General features: G+C 39.1%; 1 protein-coding gene across 2 annotated transcripts in view; it reads right to left on the reverse strand.

The window, feature by feature from the left end:
* Positions 1-23,299, reverse strand: part of ITSN1 (intersectin 1) — a 142,637-nt gene that overhangs the window by 8,415 nt on the left and 110,923 nt on the right. Inside the window, exons 28-38 of one of the 2 annotated variants that reach the window (XM_031051209.2) lie at positions 20,964-21,155; positions 10,230-10,351; positions 9,260-9,366; positions 7,717-7,900; positions 7,166-7,264; positions 6,163-6,330; positions 4,307-4,519; positions 3,654-3,775; positions 756-838; positions 574-657; positions 43-216 (exon numbers count right to left, since the gene is read on the reverse strand). In XM_031051209.2, coding sequence (XP_030907069.2) covers positions 43-216; positions 574-657; positions 756-838; positions 3,654-3,775; positions 4,307-4,519; positions 6,163-6,330; positions 7,166-7,264; positions 7,717-7,900; positions 9,260-9,366; positions 10,230-10,351; positions 20,964-21,155 — 1,548 coding nt within the window. Of the gene's footprint in view, positions 1-42; positions 217-573; positions 658-755; positions 839-3,653; positions 3,776-4,306; positions 4,520-6,162; positions 6,331-7,165; positions 7,265-7,716; positions 7,901-9,259; positions 9,367-10,229; positions 10,352-18,282; positions 20,645-20,963; positions 21,156-23,299 lie in introns of those variants that run through there. The other variant, XM_031051210.2, reaches the window with a different exon arrangement.

Below are 23,299 nucleotides of genomic sequence, written 5' to 3' on the forward strand. Positions count from 1 at the left end.
AACTGAAAAATGCCCCTGGAAGGACAGCAGCTCCTTACGTACCATCTGGGGAGAACTGGTCCCTCTCGAACACTGTAATGCAGAGCACATCCTGCTCAAGGTCTTTGATAAAGAACTGGCAGTTGGAGTTCCACTTGGGGTTGAGGGTGTCCTGTATCGTCTTGGTAATGTGGCACTGAGAGCCCATCGTCACCTCACAGTATGGGTTACTCTTTCCTGGGGGATGGAAACAAACAGAAGAGAATAATCAGGTTTCTAGGTCTGTGATCTTCTTCCTAAATACCCTTTTACACCTACAGCTAACAAGCAAGGGAAAGCTTGTGGCCTCATAGGACCTTGTGGCTTACGGTCTCTAATGTGATGGAAACTAAGTTTGTCTGAAACAAATGCTTTATTCAGGAAAACTGCATGACTGTTACTGAACTGCACAAAATCATTTGCACATATTTTAAGCTCATTAAAATTGCTTAATTAAACAAAACCATGTTTTGGACAGAACCTCCTTCAAAGTTAGTCTGACATATAGGAATGTCTTCTTCATAGAGCATATTATGAAAACCCCAAAGCACTTACCATGGGACCTACAGGGTTTTAGTTCAATGCCTTCAACAATATTCACCATCAACCTCCCAATGCCTGTTGCTCTTTGTGAACGAACTGTGGTGAAACAGAAGAGGTGAGAGAAATTATTCAGTGTATTTTCCTGCCTGTGAACTTTTCCACAAAAGATGTGACCCCCTCATCCCATGCTGTACCTAAGTAGGCCTTTTCCCTCTTCTTCTTTTCAGTCTCTATGTAAAGTTCTGAAGCAGCTTTGATCTTCTGAACCCAGGCAGTCCTTCAGAAGGAAAGGGAAAAAAGCTGTAAAATAGCATTCCCATTGTTCATCCCTGGAGCACAGCAGACAAAATTAAAGGGTATTCCTCCTTCCCAACCACGGCTTTGGCCCCATCACAGGTTCTATGACATTGAAGCTGTCTGCCTGATAGAGATCTTATTGGAATTTATAGCTCCTGAAGAAATTTAATCATCCCAAGCTAGCAGATCTCACCACATAAAGCTCAAGAGAATCACAAGCAGGAGGGACTTGGTAAGAAACAAAAGGTATAGATAATAGGTTTGGTTTCACCAACCCTTTTTCTTTATTGTAATAAGTCTTGAAGCCAGCAGGTCATAGAATCATAGAATAGTTAGGGTTGGAAAGGACCTTAAGATCATCCAGTTCCAACCCCCCTGCCATGGGCAGGGACACCTCACACTAAACCATATCACCCAAGGCTTCATCCAACCTGGCCTTGAACACTGCCAGGGATGGAGCATTCACAACTTTCCTGGGCAACCCATTCCAGTACCTCACCACCCTCACAGTAAAGAACTTCCTCCTTACATCTAACCTGAACTTCCCCTGTTTAAGTTTGAACCAGTTACCCCTTGTCCCTAATGAAGAGTCCCTTCCCAGCATCCCTGCAGGCCCCCTTCAGATACTGGAAGGCTGCTATGAGGTCTCCACGCAGCCTTCTCTTCTCCAGGCTGAACAGCCCCAACTTTCTCAGCCTGTCTTCATATGGGAGGTGCTCCAGTCCCCTGATCATCCTTGTGGCCCTCCTCTGGACCTGCTCCAACAGCTCTATGTCCTTTTTATGTACCAGAACTGTACACAATACTCCAAGTGAGGTCTCTCAAGGGCAAGATACAGGAAGTATCAAGTGTAGCAAGCCTGTGCATCTCACTGAAGTTCCTCCAGCTAAGGTAGGATGAACATTGTGGAGAGTTTAGATGTTTCCGACTACTGCTGTGAATCCTTTGACACAGAACAGATACAAGCTATACTGTAAAGGTGGCCACATTTCTTAATCCCTAAGGTTTTGTACCAAAATCCTTCTGAGCCATGTGACACATCATGGAGTACACAGATGATGAATGATCATGGTTCCCTACAGGCCTTTCTGAGAAATAATTTCATACTTAAGAGACTGAGTAGAAAGACTGTCAGAGAAAAAGCATGGAAGAAGGGACCTCAAGGGTTTAGAAGAATTGCTGTGACATACAAGGGAGCCTCAGACCTGAGTCAAGGAAAAATGAGACAATCTAGAAGCTGAGGATCTATTTCTGATCCCAAAACGAAGAGCTGCTGCTCTGCAGGGCATTGTAGCTACTTGCACTGGTCTGGATTTGGGTCTGACCACTTACCTGTATTCTGCAGAGAGAGCTATTCAAGAAAACAAAACACTTAAGGACAATTCTGTCTTCCAGCTCAGCCCTAAATGGTAAGTGGTAACTTCAGAAGTATACCAAGCCTTTGATCACAAAGGTCCTTTTGTGATTAAATGGGCAAATCAATCACTCATTGATGCTAATGTTCTTTTCCCACTGCTCTTAGTTAAAAGCAAGTGAATAATGAAAACCTGGAGGTATCTCACCTAAAATGCTGCATTTATTAGCAATTCTGGTACAAAAGAAAGTCAAAGGTGCATAGAAGAAACTCAAAGGCTGTATCCCATATAAGTAAAAGCATTTAACAAGATCGCCCAAATTCAGATAGCAGTTCCTGTGGGTTTTCTCTGTAGTGAAAGCAGAGGCAGACACCTCCAGAGGGCGTTCAGTATGTGAAGATCTGGCTTCTTCCACTCACTGATAGTTTAGTGTAGGGTGCCTGAACATCTCCCTCAAGTTCCTCCTGCTAGGTAGGATGAATGTGATGCAGAGTTTAGATGTTTCTGACTACTGCTGCAAGTGCTCTGATGCAGAACAGATGATTATTGCTATAGTCTGATTTGTGAAATAGAGCCTGAGTTGAAAAGGCTGTGTCAATTTTCATCACCAAGGGTCTAACAACGATGCTTGTTCATTCTGTGCCACAGAGGGACAGACAATATACCACAGGACAAATGGTATCCATAAAAGTATCATCTTTTGCAAGAAAAATTATGAATATAAATAATAATGAATACCACTGTCAGGCAGGCAGGGAGCAAAGATGTTCCATACATTTTTATGCATTGGAATTTTCAGGGGCCATACATTTGCAAGCTGGCATAACACAATGTCTGTACCATGGGGAAAGGGTATGCTGCACTTTCAGCTTTCATTTTTTAACAAAAGTTATCTTTCAAGACCTTACATTTGTGTAGAGAAACCTTTTCAGTATAAATCAGGGTAGTCACTCTCCATAAGCTTGCCACAGATAAAAATCACCAGCTGGGGTTTTGAGGTTGCCATTCCTTTGATTGTTTCAGTCTGAACTGAAACAGATTAAAACTAATTGGGATTAGTTCAGTAGGGTTTTGCTTCAAGTTCTAATTCTCTATCTCACTGAACATACAGCCATACAAACACTTGCACAGGCACAAACAAATGTTAACAGAAGAAGAGAGGACTGCATCTTTTGGCTTCCTTATGCTAGCATAAAATGTTGTGAATACGGCCTATATATCAGCCCTTCCAGCCATTTCACCATTGGTCTCATTGGAATTCAGGAAGCATCATTTTTTTCCCTTCTTTTCATATATTGAATACCACTGTATTCTCAAGCAAAAGGAATTCTCCAGCCTTGTAAGATAAACTGCTTGGAGACTGCTATGCATATGTACACCATATACATTTGCACCAGACTTTTCAAATTCAGTACTAATATGGCCTATGTAGGTACTTACCTTTCATTAATGCTTTCAGCCCGCAGGGTATAAACTCTATCAATGTGGGAGATATGGAAGATGGGTTCATCTCCAGAAGGGTCTGTGGGTAATTTCACTAGTACCTCATTTAGAAAAATGGGCTGTAAAACATTAGGCAAAGATAGAACTCTACTGCACAATACCTGAACAGATGCATTAAACATAGAGCAATTTACAACAGATTTATCTTGTGCCTGCAGTATCTTTCCCCTTCTGCCTGCCTCCCATCTTTCTTCAGATATGTCACTTTTAAAAGCTTTCTTATTATTGAAGATATAGGTGCCTCCAGAGTCTGGGAACACTTCTCCTGAAGTAAACAAGCAGCCTCATGAAGCATAGCAATCTCTCCCACAGAGAGCAGCAAACATTACTCTCCCCATTACCCCCTGGTACACATGACCTCTTGCAGAAAAGGTTGTTTTAGCAAAACTTCAAAAGCATTTATTCTTGTCTCACTAAAGCAAACAACCAGCTTTCTCATCATCAGTCCCTGGAATCCCCAGCAAATGCCAAAGCTTTCGTGCCTCTTTATATAAAACTCATTGCCCACACACCCAGTATAGGCACTGCTGCCTGCTATCCACACTGTTAGCGTGTGACCATCTTTGTCACCATTAAAGAGTGATACTTACAGTTTTGTACATTTTGTACTGCAGATTCGATTTGGGGCTGAAGACCTTGTCTGTGCCAGAAGAGCCAAGAGGTTTTATGATCTGAGTCAGGAGGAGGAAATCATTGAACAGAAAGCCATACAGTTCCTTGTTACTCTTGGCTTTATAGAGTTTCCCACTGTGCAGAAACTTGCGTGGTCCCAGGCAGTTTGTAACAGAATTAAATACGAGTTGCTGCGAAAAGTAGAAGAAGAACAACAACGCACTGTATAAAGTAAAACAATCGAGGTTCCCCTGAAAGAGATCAAATATAATTTTGAGTCCTGACATTGGTTTCAGTTTGGGTCACAGGGATGACGAGCAATGTCTCTGCCTTGCGCATGATAAGCGGTGCAAGTCTTAGAAAGGCTACATGAAAATTAACTTTAAGGCAGCCCACCAGTTGCACGGGGCATGGCCTGGACCGTCAGAGAGAAGCCAAAAGCATTTGTGCCTCCTTTCAAGTTTCTCTGCCAAACGCATGCATCTCTGTGAGTGGAACCAAGCTGATGATGACCTGTCCTGGATTAGCAGTAGCTATGCAAATGGTCTCTCCAGATGCTGAGCTTCCTTACAAAGGCCTGGATTTCTGAATTGTGTTTTATTTTCACCCATTAAAACATACCAAAGGAATTCCAGATAGCCTGTCTCTGTGTAGCTGTGATACCTGGAGTTACAGGACAGCTGCTGACCACTGGCTGTATTTGAGACTTATCTGGAGGTTTTTACCAGATGAGCCAAGGTTTACCCTTTCCTAAAGTGTCATTTTGAGGTGTATTTTCTCTAGGTGATGATACAATTCTTTCCTGTACCAGTTCCTTTCCTTTCCATCCTGGCCAGCTGGGAAGATAGATGTGGATTTACAGATTAGAATCATCTCGGACAGAAAACCAGGGAAAGGCTGGATTGCTCCTTGCCACAGATTCAATGCTGCTGCTACTGGCATAATGTGTCAGCAAGCAGCCAGCTGGTGTTTCAGGTGGTATTTTTAGTGTTCTAGGGCCAGACATGATGTACAGGAGATAAAAGCAGCCGTTTTCCTCCAGGCAGTAGTTGTAAGACAGTTGAATGTGCTTTGACCCTTTTGACATTGTGATATGCATTTTTCCTCTTTAACAGATTTCATAAGCTGAAATGTAATTTTTTTCAAGACAATAAGTTCACCAGACCTATTCTTTTTTATCTTCTAGTACTGAAAACAACTCAGTGCATACTTTGAAAATCAAGCTGTGATCAGTCTGCCTCTATTACTTTCACCAGTAACAGGGAGACCATCAAAACACCCTCCCATCCTTTTGCAGGACATACGGACACAATGCTTTATTGTAGTTTCAGTATAGAAACTTAGCTTGTTACCTTAAAAAATAACATGTAATGGGAGGCAGTGATTCTCTCTGTGAAATCTTGGGAGAGACTTGTTCAGCATTCTTGAGTTTTCAAAATGTATACAAAGTTTTATCACAAAAAATATTTCCTGTGATGAGTTTTAAAGCCCTCCATAATAGTCTGGATAAGATACAGCAATACAATAACCACTGTATTATTAGGAGCTATGAAGCCAGAAAGTTGTGGTTGAACATTGCAGCATTGAACCTGGTACTAGTCCAGAGCCAGGCAACAAAAGCAGCATTTATCACGCAGAAGGCAATAACACGAGCAGCATAAAGGATCACGTGCAGGAGCAAACGAAAGATGAAAACAAAGGACTGAAGATTATTTGACTTGATTAATTACACTGTTTGTCCCCTGATGCAGTGCCGTGAGTGAGCCATGGTTTCTTCCCGACTGGTGGAGAAGTGCACCCACATGTGCATTACTCTAGACAGCACTTTGTTTACCTCTGACAGGCCTTCACACTGAACATGAGCCTGGATCCACTCCAGCCTATCTGAATTTTCCTTCTCCCGCACGCCTTCATTTACTTGAGAACATAATTCTTCTGCTTTCTCAAGAGCATGCTTCAAGTGACTGTGGTCAGGATGGTTTTCCGGAGTGTTTTCTATTATCTACAGATAAATAAAATGCATTAGCTGTTTCTGGGATCTGCAGTTAAAATGTATTCCTATTGCCAGCCCTATACTTCTGGTTTATTTCTTTATTTTCATCGGAGCCAGCCAGTATGTTGCAAATTTCATTTCCTCCTTGGCAAATATGAAAAATAGGAGACAAACTCACAGTCTGTTTGTGAACAGCTTAAATGAATGCCTGCCTGTGGAACCAGAACACTGCTCATTCTTCTGACATAAGTACACAAATTCCAGCCATATACAGGATTATACCCATGACTGTTTAAGGAAATGCTTAAATGCCAATATCCAATTTATATCTCTTCTCTGCAAAAGTGTTGGGCCAGGTTCAGTAGCATTATTTGGGATGGTGTTAGGCAACAAATGAAAGTTAGGAAAGGGTTGTAAGTTATCCAGCAATATAAGCTGTGCACGAAGGTAACTTGCAATAATTTGGCATTCAGGCTTGCACACTGAATGTCATTTACCAGACTAAGGGGACAGAATGACACTGTGGAAAAAGGCAAAGATGAGCATAAGATCGACCCATTACTCCTGTTATCTAAATTTTTAAGTTTTCATTCAGCATTTACTGCCTTTTGGTTATTTGTGTGCAAGTTTCACCTCTTTCTAATGGAAATATCAAGTAATTTCACTGATGCCAAGTGAGTTACCTCATTTTTGCTAGCATGATCAAATATAAAAGTATAGCTCACATTCCCAAACACATTAGATGTCTAACAGTGACAAATCCTGACATAAGTAGGGAAACTACCCTGCAATTCAGCTATGAGCAAAGCAGCATCAAAAACATCATCTTTGCAAAAGAACGTACATTTTTAATTATTAGTGGGTATCTTGTTACCCGTTGCATAGGCTTTAGTAGAAAACTTGATAGTGGCATTCCTTTACAGCGAGGATCCATTGCTAACCTCTGAAACATTAGAGAGGTAAAATGTTGTTAGTCAGTTTGTTTAAAACCCTGCAAAATGAGCTCCTCCAAGAAAGGAAAAGCTAAGGCAACAAATGAACACAGCTAAATCTGTTCTTAGATCACGGTGGCAGTGCAGCAGAATTTCTTACGTTTTATACAACATTATTTTTCACCTGCCTTGTCTGTAATAGAGAAGATCTTCTTCCTCCTGTCCCAGCACTTCATAGCAAAACCATTACTAAGTGAAGTATTTTATGGCTCTATAGTTGTTTGAAAAAATGTATTCCTTCAACAACAACAAAAACTGTATTTCTTCAATGAGTGCTTAAGGCTGAAGACTCTTAATTCTATCCCAACATGGAGCACCATCTGAGACCATGCTTTGCAAATTAATAAAACAATGAGCTAAATTTACACTGTAGAAAATTAATGGTGATTGCTTTGTCTCTTACTTTAACAAACTCCTTGAACTCGGGGACTTCATCTGTCTTCTGCTGGATGAGTGCTGCTCCATTGAGCTGGCAGCTACAGAACCGAATGTATGGCTGCATGTGTGGCAGCTGAGCTGTCAGTATGTCACCAATCATTTTCACTGGCATCTTCTCTCCAGACATCTTCTTACGCACACGCAAAGCCCTAAACATTAAAATGTCATGTGTGTTTTATAAGTAGACCTCTAAAGAATGATTCCTCATTTATGAAATAAATGGTTTGATTCTTATTCATTACTGAATACACAGAAACCCCTAAATAATAAAATAGATTAGCCTCAAGATTTGTTACACGTTGTAAGAACACGATAATCAAGACTGCACCTTCAGCCAACATTCTTCCCACTTGTGGTAATGAAGCTGTTATTTAAGTTAATGCAATGCCAAATCAGATACGATATTAAAAGAAATGCAATTTCCTTTTGTAGCAGTTTAGATAGAGACTAACAGGCATGCTCATGAATGAGGGGTAAAAACCTTACCATTACTTTAAGCTCAAAACTACTTCTAGTTTTAGCCTGGTTTCCTAAGGAAAGGAGATTGTCATTGAGCTGCCCACATTTATCCTATCACTGCCATAATTTTTCAATTTCTGGGCCATTTTCAGATACATTTTGCAAAAAAGTAGATAAAGCTATAAAATCCCTATTAAGTTCAATGAAAATTAGCAGCTCAGTAGGCAAAAAAGGAACCTTATTAATCCTCTTGCTTACGAAGATGCAGATTTAACCCAATCCTCACCCAGATTCTATGTCAATGACTAGATAAGCAACGTGCATGCACATGCCTTTAAAGAAGGCACAGCATTTAGTGTGTCTTGATGAAGCAGTAGGGATTGGTAAGAAGAATGTGAGTGAGTAGAAAGAAATTGAATCCATCAGAGGTCAGAGAGAATGGAGAAGTAAGGGCACTTGCACTGCCTGGAGTTTCATGGTAGAGAGTTGGGGTTGCAGTAGCTGGAGACTTTGGAAAGAAGGGCGCAGGGTACATTGGACACAAATCCTTATGAAACCAGGCTTTGTTGGCACCTCTCCTCACAAAACAGCTCTCTCAGGTGCTACAATAATTAAAGGAACACATCAGATAACTCAGAATACAGGATGAAAAGATTATTGTGCCTTATTCTGCATTCATGGATGACAGGACTGGAAATGGGTATGGGTATGGGCTGTGACAGAGGAAGTAAAAGTCTGTGACAGGACTGTAGGTAGCCTTTGAGGCACTACTCTTGAGGAGAGGTTGATCTTGCTTTCTGGAGCACATGTACACTAAAAGCAAAGTAAGGGCAAATATTTACTCGGCAAAGAACTGCTGGATTATTCTCAGCAACAACAGTAAGTCATAGAAATGTTGCTAATATTTTGCTTTCTCCAAGAAGAAATAACACATGGCCCTTTTTGGTTACTACTTGCTTAAATGGCAAATATTTTCATGTAGCTAAAGGAGAAGTAGGGGGAGAGGCCCATGATTTAGTTATTGCTAAGTATGGAGGAAAAATACTTACTTCAGTAGTTTTATATTGCACATAATCAGCTCCTTCCAATTAACAAAAATCATAGCAACTTCTTTTTCTGTTAGCAGCTCAGATTCCATTAGTGGTTTCTGGAAGATCTATAGATTCAGAAAATGAAAGCAATTTAGAGAGTATATGGTAAGTATTATCAAAGTGACTATGACTGATGACTCCTTTCATTAGTCTGGACGTGAAAAAACTTCACATCAGAGTAGCACTTGGCACTCAGTGGAACAGACTTCCAACATGCACTGTGTCCTGGAGATGCATAATATTCCCTGATACTAGGTTTGTTTGTGAGCAAGGTATGGCTTTAAAAGAGAACACCCTGAATTTAAGTTGATGGTGTTAATTATGACCTCGATAATCTGTTTAAAAGTTGTGAATTTTAGTCAGAGGTCTCTGCAAAATATCTCAGGCAGAATTATAGCTGAAAACACATTTTACTTTGCCCTCCTTTATGGAAGTTCTGTTTTATCTCATAATGTCTCAGAATTGCACATCTTGACCTCTTTGTCAAAAAAGGGCTTTCCTTCTCTGTCAAAAGAACTGACTAAGTCAGCTGCTGTACTGATTCCCTTTTTTCCACGTAAGAGATGCTTCTTGTAATATTTAAAGAAAATAAGGGTAAGTGGTAACTTACTGAGTGCCACTGTGAATGCAGTTTAAGAACTTATATTTGAGAAATAAACATTCAAAATCAGGAGCAAAAAGGGTTTTCTAGAGTGATACTATGAACATCAGTGTTTTGGTGATGGTAACACAAAGACTTAACATTAGTTGCGCCCACACCCATACCTGTCTATATAGATAATTAGAGAGATATGAAAATTTAATACATGTCATCCCTGGAAGTCAAACACAACAGTGATATGAAACAAGTTTGCACAGTGAAATTATTCATTTACTTTAAACAGATGAGTGATTAAAACCTGCTCCTAAAGTTGCTGTGCCATCTTACCTCTGTGACCAACTGTAGATCATTTACATAGTTCTCTTCTGTGACAATGAGCTCATGGATGTATCCCTGCCTTTTTCTTTCAGTAGGTGTCAACATATCCAGAAGATGCAAGTCTGCACACCCTGGAAAACACAAAATATCCTAGATCTTACTCACAGTTGTTTGCAAATTGATTCAGGTCTGTAGTGGTTCAAGTAACACTTAATGAAAAGTAACTACTGCCTGTTCTGTTCACTTAATCATTCATACATAACAGCACAATGCTACAATGCTTCAACTCTTAGTGACTCAAAACGTAGTACTTAACACATCATTATTATTATTATTGTTATTAAATCAAGACCATTTTTAAGTCCTATTTTTTTCTCTGGAGACAAAGCTTAAAAGTACCCCTCACCACTACCTGCCCATTTCCAACCTGACTGAAGTTCACTGTACCCTTCAGTTGTGTCGTTCAACTGGAGCCACACTGTAAAACAAATCCCCAGATGGGTGGCAGCTAATAAAGGAGGCAAAGCCTTCATCTGGTTTTACTGCCAAAGAAAATTTAGAGATCTCCTAAAAGGGAACACAATTAGGAAACAGTGCTATAGTGACCCAAACAGGCACTTTGGAATTATATATAAGTCCTTGGCTTATTGATACTCTAATTTTAAGGTTCACCTTTACCCTTCCAGTCAAAGTAAGCATCCTAATCAAGAAGGTACTGCAGAGCTTATCCACTTCTTCATGCTTCAATTAAAAATTGCTTCGAAATATTTGAAGGACTTTAGCAGAAATGCATGAGGTTCAGTGACATCACTCCAAGGATTTCACCCATTTATAGGCCAAGCCAAAGGGGTTGACTATTCTCTATATTTAAAAGCATGGCAAGAGTTTGTAACTAAGAACTCATCTTCCATCAGTGTTGCCCTTTATTCTTTGCAAACCACCTGCCTGGTGTTTGTCCTGTGTAGATGCTCAAGTTTCTGTATAAATTCTGGAATCTCAGATTTTATTTTCTGTTCTGAATTAGACAGAATACTTCATTAAATGTTTTTCTCTAAGCCAGTATTTTTCAGCTGACCTTAATGAAATTCTTCTGAAACCGGCAAGCAGAACATTTTCTTCCAGTTTTATTCTTAAAACTATTTTTATTATTTTTCTGCAGTAAAATGCATTTCAAAAAGCAACAGTGATTTGGAACAGGTTGAAAACATTTTGCTTTAAAATGTGCTGTTTAAAAGTACTTCTATACAATCAAAAATCTTCAGTTCTTTCCCCCACCCCTCAGTAAAGCATGGGCAAGTGAAAGTCAACTATATCTTGGGCTGCACCAAAAGGAGCGTGATCAGCAGGTCCAAGGAGGTGATCCTGCTCCTCTACTCTGCTCTCGTGAGACCTCACTTGGAGTATTGTGTGCAGTTCTGGTGTCCCCAGCATAAGAAGGACATGGAGCTGCTGGAGCAAGTCCAGAGGAGGGCCACGAAGATGATCTCTTCTGGAGAGGAGAGCTCTGGTGACTGGAGCACCTCCCATATGAAGACAGGCTGAGAAAGTTGGGGCTGTTCAGCCTGGAGAAGGCTGCGTGGAGACCTCATAGCAGCCTTCCAGTATCTGAAGTGGGCCTACAGGGATGCTGGAGAGGGACTATTCATCAGGGACTGTAGCAACAGGACAAGGGGTAATGGGTTCAAACTTAAACGGGGGAAGTTCAGGTTAGATATAAGGAGGAAGTCCTTTACTGTGATGGTGGTGAGGCACTGGAATGAGTTGCCCAAGGAAGTTGTGAATGTTCCATCCATGGAAGTGTTCAAGGCCACGCTGGATGGGGCTTTGGTCTAACAGGCAGGGAGATTGGAAGTAGATGTTCTAATGTTTTTTCCAAACCCTGACCATTCTGTGATTCTAAGATTCTGTAAATTTAGTATATTTCCCATTTAAACAAACTTTCTTATGGAAGAAGTTCTGACTGACAAATATTCAAGGGGATCTTCACTTCAGGAGGTCAAAAAAGGCCAAGGCTTCTTTTTACATTTTTCAGCAGCATCAACAATGACACCAACCTGCTGAGATCTGACAGGAATGTTTTTAGATCAGATGCTTGCATACTCTTTCACAAAGTGAACCACTACTGCTCTTAATCAAATCACAACCTGGAGAGCTCTTTCAGTTCTTTGTATATAAAGTTAATATTTAAACAGTATTTACTCCACTTTTAGCTTCCTGAATGTAACTTAGGAAGTGGTCCACCACTATGCCACTAGCAAGATCCACCTGCATTACCATTAAGATTTTCATGGAATGCCTTCATCTGCTGATTAAACTAATCTGTGCTCCTGAAAAGGTAATGAGAAATTTGACTTAAGAATTTAAAAGAGAAAAAAAGTCAATACAGATAGTCAAGGTAGTCCCTCTATGACTAAGAAGCTGAGAACAGGTCAGGTTGGAAGCCTAAGCATATTGGTAATGCTCCTCGGTGGTAGGTAGATAATGCTCCTAGGTTTTCAGAATTATCAACTTTATGCCAAAACAATCAAAGCACTGGGCATATTTCCAAAGCCAAAAGTTTAATTTCTGTTTAATAAATGGTTGCTTTCAGAGCGTTTTCTTAGTTATCATGTAAATCAGAAGTCTAATAAGCAGAACTATTTCTCCCCATGCACTGTCAGCTTCATTAAACTGAACAAAGTGTTTAATTATTTTTCTCCAGAGACCGGGGAAGTTTCTATTCAAAGATGCTGATGACCTTGGTTTGAAGTGTGGTTTCCAACCATCAATCTTTTAGAGGAAGCATTTAACATTTTGAACCATAATATAACTTAGCGGCTAGCTTGACAGCCAGCCAGCTGGGATGTAAATGGGCTACTCTGAGCTTCAACAAATTGTCTACTTTAGAACACGAAATATTTGAGAAAATAGCCTGTTTCTATTTGAGCAGAACATGCAGGAAACACTTTTCATATTAGGGATTTTCTTCATGAGGTGAACAAGAACAAAGACTTTTCTTGTCTTTGTATTAAAAACACCAAAGAAGAACTGAGTTCCTCCAAGGGCAGATGTCAGGCCTCTAGCTAGTTTTTCATGGATGCCAAAGTACCATGCAAAGTACTTTTATGAACATCTAGATTCCACTTGCAGCTGTAATAATATCATTCATGAATACAAATCACTAAAAGAGACCCCTGCTAGGGTGTAGAAAGCACCCTTGATATCAGACGTTTCAAGCAACAGATGGGAAAGCTCTGCTATGGTTAGGTATGGGACCTTACCTCAGTGTAGAATTAGTTAATATTTCTAATTTAAAGCACACAGATAGACCCTCATGCATACGGCCATTCAGGTACTTAAAATCATGCGCTGGCATTTGTGTTTTCAGTTACTGAGTGCCCTATTCTTTCATTTCTCTCCTGCTCTGACAAAGCAAAGCACTGATCCCACCTGGAAAGTGCCAAATTTGAATCCTTAGCTACAAGCTGGTAAACTCAGACAAGAAATTGAGAAATTACAATAGCTAACTTGGAATGTTCACAGTACTGTCAATACCCAATTTTCTGCCCTTTGATTTGAGTAACCACTATGACCCTGAGCAGAGGCATTTGCACACTCACCAGACTGGCTACTCTGTCTGGATTTATGGAACCAGCATACAAATGCTGTAACTAGAAATCTATGCTTTGACCTCCTACCACTATAGGACCTGTAGGATTAAGGGATTCTAGAAATGAAAAAAATAATAATTCTAAGAGGAAAGATGTTGTTCCTTTTCCTTACAAAGTCAGCCTAAAAATATGGGTCTTATAAGCTAAGCACTAAGCTTGAAAGCAATGTACAAGAGATACTGTTCTTCAGAAAGAAGGTTCTGCTGTGGCACTTGCTGATTTATGTTATGAGCACAACTTCTAATTTAGCCTAATTTGGGGAGACTTTTTTTAACAATTTAACTGCCAGATTTCCTTGTAAACCTCGTGCTGGCCCAGCCCATAATGACAAGATCACAGTAGACAGGAATCTGTTCTATTGTAGGGAACCAGAAGCAGTAAAATATTATGTCACAGTTATCCTTCAAATCCTTAAGCAGGGTGGAATAGAGCACCATGACAGCATTCCTTCACTGTCAAATTACAGCATTTCACCATTCAGTCTTCTTATCGACTAGCCTCAGGTACAACCACCAATTTCCCATAAATATCTTGTGGGACGGACCCTCAACTGAGAGACTATCTCAAGCTTTTGCTGAAGACAGCAGTGTCTGGTGATCAGATTTCTCCATCTGAAGCTTCTGTATTGCAAAATCCCATTTCACAGCTAATTTCAACAATTTCAGCATGTTTAGAATTTCTCAAGTGGACCAGCATGTCTATTTATTGTTAGAGCAGAAGGTTACTCTCTGGATGGAAGCAGGATCTAAAAACAAGAAACAAGTTTGGAAACTTGCAAAATATTAAGCATTACTTTGTTTTTGCCAAGATCAGTCACACCAGCATGTGTGTTGTTCATACCAGTCAGCTATCACCAGGTGGAGGGATTGCCACTGCCAATCCACACACAAGCAAGAGACTCAAGAATCTTTAATAACAATTTCCATTTTCCTTTTTTTTAAATTCTGGAACATACATGAGTGTAGTCCTCAATGACACACACTTGTGATACACTAACACCATCTTCATTTTGCAATAGCAAAAGCTTTCTGCAGTGTTTTAGGTTAATACCTTATCTTCTATGAATAAAAATAGTATTTTAGTATTCAGTCAAGAGAAGGAAGGGAAGGCAACAGGTGAAACAGTTGGGAAAAAACCTACTATATCCTTTCAGAAACAAACAGAACATGCCTACCACTCCCTTTCCAGAATCTGCTTGGGAGAATAAAATCCTACATGTGAGGACACAGATGCATTTAAAAACACAAATTGGCAGAGTTAACAGACTTCTGAACTAGTTTATATCACATCAGGTAGCTTTCAGTCTCACTTAGGGATTATGACCCACACTTATCTTGAGCCCCTGACCACTTACTGTACAGTAACAGCAAATCAGTCAAGAGCATCAGCCATGCATCCAAGCAGAAAGAACTACACAGTCCAATTTTACATTGTCTTCCACAAAAATAAAGATGCTGTACAGGCACTTCACTTGGAATCAGAAATGTGGTAACTAAACACAGTATTCTAGAAGTTAAAACCTTTTACCAAACAACACTTTATAGTTTTTTCACTTTCTTGGGCAGACCTCCAGTCATCATCTTTCCTGGCTTCAAGTCTTTCCCTCCCCCCCCCAGGAAAGAAACTAAAGAAAACAAATGAGATTCATTGTAACACTCATCTGGATCCAGAATTATTCCAATAAGTGAAACAGCAGAAAAAACTGCACTTGGCAGAGTTAAATGCGATGGAAAACCCCCTGAATCCACTTTCAGCCATCTGGGCCAGGGCACAGAAAACCTTTATCTGTGACACCAGATCGGAGTCCAGTTCACACTAGCACTCTGCTGGCACTGTCACCAGTTCACAGATCTCCACTGGTAGGTGTTCAGCTGAGCCGGCAGCATTGGATCAGCACTCTGGGGGTGAAAGCTGATACATGGACAGACCAAACAGAAGTCAGGAACTGAATGGCATATAGGTACAGAGCTTCCTTCTCGCTCCTACCGCCAGCTGCTGCTGAAGGGTCAGACTCAAAAAGGTAGACATGGCACAAAGAAATGAATGAAAAGCTTGTGCTAGAAAATACAGCAAAATCTTGTGATCAAGCACCACCACCAGGAATCCAATACCTAAAAGCTCTGTGCCCACTTGCTGTAAAACAGCTGACTTAGGTATAAAGACCTTTCTCTCTTCAGCCATTAACAGCTAGATTTTCCACAAAATGTTTAATTAAAACTGTTCCACAAGATAGAGCTTGTTCTAAAATCTGACTTCTTTTTCTATGTTGCTCCAAAGGATTCATAACCGTTGCAGAAGCAGAGCAACAGGTTTGATTCAAATTAGCTTCTGGCTCAATGCAGACATTGCAGTCTGAATGTTTGTGCTGAGGAGGAGCACTACAGGGGATTTTCTTGGGCTGTGGTGTATTTTTTTAAAGAAGTTACCAAATTAAGATGTATGAAAAGGGGAATGGAGCAAAACAGCTATGAAACTTGCTGTAACAAGCTATAGAAACTTGTGTATATCAGAATTATGTTTACATGTACTGTTAACGTTACCAGGTTACGCCAGATAGTTAACTCACAATTTCTCCTCACACAGGCAATAACTCAAGATGAATCCTTATTCATGGTTAAGTACTCCTTTGCAAGCTATCAAACAACAAATACAAAAGCCCATAAAGTCTACATGCAGGAAATGAAGTCTTTAAAAATAATTCACGTTTTTAACTGCATCCAGGACAACCTTCTGAAAACATGCTTTCAGGGTTTGGAATCGAAAGGTCACCTTAGTGCTCTCTATTTAGCTCAGCAGCAGCATGTTATCCAGTTGTCTGTCTGCAGGCACATAGCTTGCAATTCAGCTGATTAAATAATGTTTGAGATGTCTTGTCCCTGGATTTACTGAAATTGTCTAAAAAAAAGAAGTTAAAATAAGCCATTTCTTGTCTGATAGAAGAGGACTGCATATAAGGAGCTACTGAACAAGAAATTAAATAGCTGGAGTCAAAAATCACAAAGAACTAAAAAGAGCTGCTTTAAAACCAGAGAACAAAACCAGAACATGAAGCTGTTTTGCTGCCTTGCAGGAAGGTTATGGTAATAGGCCATTTTCAAATGTGTTCAGTGAGCTCACAGGGACTGGAAGAGATACCACTGAAGCTCCAAAAGAATTGAGATTTAAATAAAACTGGTTCTGAGTATAAAGCCAAGTATTCTTGATAAACCCACTCTGTCCAGACTCAGCTGCTTCGGACAGATTTCAAGTATTGGAATTGATACTAACAAATTCCCTGAAAGAACATTTATGGGAAATCTTCCCCAGCAACTGAATACAGAGGAAATTCTTTTCAAGGTAAACAGAAACACCGTGAACAAAAAACCCACTACTGTTTGGAGTGGTCTCTAAATCCAGTCACCTTTACATTCTTCAAGTGACAGCTCCAGTGCAAGGGAAAAATGTACTCAGCACATGAGAGTTAATGTAAAGAATGAGTTCAGTTGATTAGACAGCAGTGAGGCTGCCCTGTTTCTTACTGTTAGTTTAAAATATAAAGGAGATAAAAAAACAATTTAAATGCTTTCTTATTTTTGTCTATGTAAGTCTTGTTTCAGCCTTGACTGGGATTTGTGTTGACTTCAGAGCCACAAATTCAAGGACCGAAGAAACAATAGTGTGGGCACATTTCCCCCACAGGAGGCAAGTATTCTTTTGGAAATAGGTTTTCTTGCTGCAGTCCAGATCTGCAGCTTTGGGAAGGGACTTGTGCCTTAAAAGGTTAAAGATCTTTTCAGATGAACCAGGAAGGAGGGGAGAGAGTCAAAACTGGATTGAAACACAATCCTGGAAAACTCTTCTTTCTGATGGAAATAATAAATTTTCTTTATTAATTGCTTTCGTACTCCCTTTCTCATAAATATATATAAACATAAATCCAAACAGGTAAGAAACAGGAAGTGCAGTATCTTGTTCCCTGCTACTCAAGGGAAATCACTGATTATGAGGAAGATTAAACACTACCATGCCAAGCTATAATAGTACACTTAAGAACTTTAATAATTGAGTAAATAAACATTATAGGTATTTCCACAATGCATGTCAATATAAGTCACAATGGTTTGAATCTCTTTGTCTAGGACATTTTAAATGTGCTTTGAAGTTTCTGTGAGTTAACTGTTCTCAACAATTGACTGATAAAGATATTGCTCTGTTGAGCAGTGCACAGCACTTTGCTGTCTATGGAGTCCTGGCACAACATATACCTCTGTTTGTGTATGTGTCTTCTACAGAGAGCTGTAGACTTAAGGCTGTTCTTTTCACTTCAATGGAAAGCTGATGGCAGGAAGTTTTAGGGCACTGTGATTTTGAAAATCTTTTAGGAGACATCACTCAACACTTTGAAGAAGCATGTTAGAAAACATGTAGCCTGCAGATCATCATAATAACTTTATTCTTCTTCTCACTTTAAGCAATGGTGGAAAAAAAGCAGCATCAGAATCCCTATATCCAAAGTTTTGCCAATATTTCAATAGCAAGATAAAGTATGCTTCTGGCCTAAAATCATAAAAAACAACATGTCCTTTAGGACAAACACTTTTAGTCGAGTTATAAATCTTTCAACACAACAGCTCATTATGGGAAAATAGAGAGATTCTTTCATTAAAATAACATTTTAATGCACAAAATTCTGAAATAGTGGAATAAAATCTGGGTACATCATCCTCAGGCACTGACGTTCTGTTCAATTGCTGTCACACCAGACAGCCTATTTTTCAGCAAGTGGCTATGATAAAGACAATTTTTAATATTTCTTTTTTTAATGGCAGAGTGGTAAAGGAAAAATCTGTTCATGTTACATACTATCCTAAAAAGAAAAACACTGTGCAATTGTGCATGTTTTAAGACTAGAGCTTCTGGCATACAACACAGAGCCTAAGTCAATGTAAACCCATGGTAAAGTAACAAAGAATACTTAATTCATCTACTAGTATATTGTTAAAAAAAATCAGCTGATTTGTAACATGTAGAAACCAATGAGTAGAGAAAGAAAGGTGCAAAAGGTTGCAGGTATTCATGACAAATCTGAGTAATTATATTGAAATAATATTCAAAGAAACAAGACAAGTGTCATTCTGAAATTTAACAGGTTGGCTTTAGACTGTTCTGGCGGTAAATTCATTACATGCGCTAATGCCACTTGGTGAATTCTGTGTGCATACAGCAATGAGACAAACACATTTTAGTCTATCTTTTATATGAAGAATTTAATTATCTATACATGTAACTAATTTTAAAGGCTGTATTACAGTTGTTAAAGCTGCAGGTTTTTATATATTTATATAATTTACATTCATATTGATGAAATACTGAAGTGCAATTGAATAAGGAGCTTCACTTGTTCTTTGCACCGCATGACGGGTCAGAAGGAGGGAGATGGGGAGGATTAGAAATGCTACAACACTGCCAGCAGGAAATTTAGAAGTAATGAAATACACAAACCAGAACATTACTAAATGGTAAAGTAATTAGTAAAACAGCTACATTGTGCTTGAGGCATTGGGAAGAGAGGGTTTCTGCATTGACAGCACCAGGCATTTCATCAAGAGTTTGTAACTAATGCTGGAAGGACAAACATGGCTTAGCTACAGCACATCTACCACATAAACTTGACTGTAAGCTCCATTTAATATTAATTTGTATAAATTCCACAGTCTAGTTTAAAAAATGTAAACATTGGAAATTAATTGCAGGGAGATATTCCTATACATTCTTTCTTGTCAGGAAAATTACTTGTTCAAAATGTGTTGTTCCATACTCATAAGAAAGTAAAGATGAGAAATCAAACTCCATGTAACCAAGATGAAAATAAAGAAGTTAATTCTCAAATCCCACATGAATGTAGCATTCTATTGATTTCTGATAAGAAAATGCAAAAAATTGGAACATCTGAGACAAACATAAACCAGGGTGTTTTCTAATTGTATGCAGCTAAAAGTAATGTGCAAAATAAAATTAACATAACTGGGATAAAAACATTATGCAAGGTTAATATCTCTTGCATTGGAAGGAAGTGAATTTCTTCTCTCCACAATGTATTACACACTCAACAAGGAACACCTGATACATACAGTACAATAACTACAAAAAAATACCTTATCTGTAATTGGGCACATTTAAAGTTCCTTAAACTGATTTAACTCCTTCTGTTCTTTTGTAATTAAAAAAAAAAGAAAAAAAAAAAAAGACATATTGACAACACTGGACAAGGGAACAATATAAAAGAAAGGTACATAAAGTCTCAAATTTATGGACATTTGGAACAATTTTAATAGCACATGCAGCATTCCTTGATAGTGGGTCTTTTTGCACAAACAAAATTGCAATGAAGAAATTTAATTTATACTTTTCCTTTAAAAGGCTAAAATATATATTTTAAAATAATTTTAAAACTACTGAAAGCACCTGTGCAAAGGTGGAAAAATTAGTTTGGTAACTGTGAAAGCCACAAAAGGACCCACTATCCTCTGATTTTTTTGTGTTTTTTTGTTTCATTTTAATTTTGCATCTATATCTGTAGGTAATTAACTCAAACATTGTGATTACATGCAACTAATGTAAAATGAGGTAAACTGCTCTGCAGTGTGTTCTTCTATTCAGAAGGCAGTAGATGATCATGCTGGAAGCCACATGATCAAGGCTGCATCTCCCATCATCCCTCTGGGCAGTGATATGGGATAGTGGGTCTCTTTGAGGACTTTCAAGCCTGAGTGGGGGATGGACAACATATGATTCCTAGAAAAAGGAGGAAAACAACACATAAGCAAAACAAAACAATGAGCAAATTCAAGCTAGGAAAATGAGTCAGGCATGTAAACAGCATGGTGCAAAAATGATAAAGGGTAACATGCTACAAAGGGTATGGGAACTAAAAATAAAACAAACATAAAATAAGGTTTGCATTACAGAAGGTCTTCAAAGAGACTTTGACAAGTGCAGCAGTGGTGAAGCTTTGAGTTCTGCAAACCACAGCAGAATCACAGCAATGCTGCATGTTTCATCTTAAAAGTACTATACAAATAATCACAGCATGGCAGCAGAGAGGGTCACTTACATTGCTGGCTTGGGTCCATGTCTGTTGTCAGCTTCACATAGTTGGATGGAAAGAGACCCACTTGTCCATTCACCTCCCCTTTCCACCAGTCTGGGTCTTCCTTGTTAAGGACGTTTATAATCTGGCCTTTATTGAATGCTAGCTCATCATCATTCTGTGCGGTGTAGTCATACATGCCAATTACTTGGCACACTGTAAGATAAAGGAAGAGGTCTATCGCACTCGTAATGTTTCAGCAAAACACAAGCTATGTATAAACCAACTATGAACACTACAGGTATCACACTGATCTGAACCAATCCTGCCATGGTCCTGCTGCACTCTTCTGTGCCTTGTACTGGTCCTTAGCTGAGCCCTCAATAAGTTGGCTCAAGTGATTTATAAAAAACAAAGTTTCCTAACAGCATTGCTCTCCCAATCAGCTTACCGAGGGGTCAGAATCACAGAAAGGTTTGGGCTGGAAGGGACCTTAAAGGTCATCTGGTTCTAACCCCCTGCCATAGGCAGGGATGTCTTCCACTAGACCAGGTTGCTCAAAGCCCCATCCAACCTGGCCATGAACATTTCCAGTGATGGGGCATCTACAGTTTTCTCTGGGCAACCTGTTCCACTGCCTCACCATCCTCACAGTAAAGAACTTCTTAATGTCTAATCTAAATCTACCCTCTTTCAGTTTAAAGGCAAAGGATCACTCTAGGAAGGGCAGAGCAAACAGGACAGTGTAGCCTGCCTGAAATGATACTTAAGATACTTCTGTTTGGAAGTGCTCAACAGTAGGAGAAGACTGGAAAAACTTAAAAGTTTTAGCAAAAAGTCAAACACTTCAATGATGTTAGCTTTCTATTGACACTTCTCTTTTGCTTTTCTTAATATTTATGCATACACAGATTTCCCCACAAAAGCACCAAATTTGTTCACATCCTCACCAATCTGTTCTGAAAAGTATCCTTTCCACCAGAACTGGTCAATGGACAGAAAAGTATGGGAAACATGTTAAATTCCACTACCTGAAGCCTGAAAAAGGCACCCTCTTTTGTAATTAAGCACTGCACATGCTCAGCACAGCTCTAAATTCAAGAGAAAGGCAATGGTGCCATCCTTACAGTACCACTGAGGTGTTAGGAACACAAAGGTCTTCGAAAAGATGAGAAAAATAAAAAGCATCTTAGGTGGTTTAGGCTGCCCTTCTGGCACCACAGGACTGCTTCCAGCAGCCTACTTTCTGTTTACTTATTGTGAAACTCATCAACTCTGACAAGTTCTCAGAATACAGCTGCTTCTATTCAATTATAATAGAGCAGTTTTTGTAATTCTCTAGAACAGGGGGACTGTTTATTTAAATACTTCTTCTACATCACTGATGTTTTCTCTGTGCCAAGTCACACGGCTTCTGGTATTTTGCCTTGAGACACAAAACTTCTAATTAGCCTTGCTGTCAGGTTCTCTCCATTATATTAAACCTAAAATTTTCTTCTATTTTCATTCTTGTACACAGACAGCAACTTAAATTTGTCAAACAGCTCCTCTCTTTTTTAATTAATATTATTCAGTTGCTTTTAGTTAACACTTTGTGCCTGTCCACAAAGATCATAATCCTTTAACAGGACTCTGCAGATGTCTCAGTGTTTAGCTTTGTTACTTGCAAAAGAGGTGGGAAAAAAAAAACAAAATAAAGAAAGAAAGAGGCACTCACTGTGATTTGTAACACCCAGCACATCAAGGAACCAAAGTGTCCATTTCCCTGGCATACTGGAGATAAACTAGCATTTCTAAAGGAAGGTATATTATGGTATACTCCTGGTTTGTGCTAACACAAGTCTGACTGTAAACACCATGGATGTTCACATTTCACTTTAAAGACCTGAAAAACTCTTTTACAGCATTCTTGTTACAGGCCATTACTAATATTAAGAACAATAAAAAATTTAAGCTGGACCATACCTGAATATATAACTTACATTAACACATTTGTAACCTGTTCTAGAGTTAATTTATTTGAAGAATAAATTCTTCATATTTGAAGAATTTTTCATTCAGATTATTCTCTTCTACTTCAAAGAATTTTAGGAAATTTGGCATGGTCCAACACTACTATCAGAATATCTAAATAGTCCAGTGGGATTCCAAGAATCACCTTAAAACCTGTGGAAGCCATTTAAGAGAATTCTTGAAGAGACAGGACTCCTTAATTGAACCTGAAGCAGTGACCTACCTCATCTTGATCTTATGTACCCTTTGTCACAAAGTTTAGAATTCATCTTAGTCCTATGTAGGAACAGTAGTCCCAGCAAGGAAGTTCTTCGCTTACTTGAACTCCAAAAGCCATTGTTAACTAC

Source organism: Melopsittacus undulatus, chromosome 2 (genome assembly GCF_012275295.1).
Source record: "Melopsittacus undulatus isolate bMelUnd1 chromosome 2, bMelUnd1.mat.Z, whole genome shotgun sequence".
Lineage (NCBI taxonomy): Eukaryota > Metazoa > Chordata > Aves > Psittaciformes > Psittaculidae > Melopsittacus > Melopsittacus undulatus.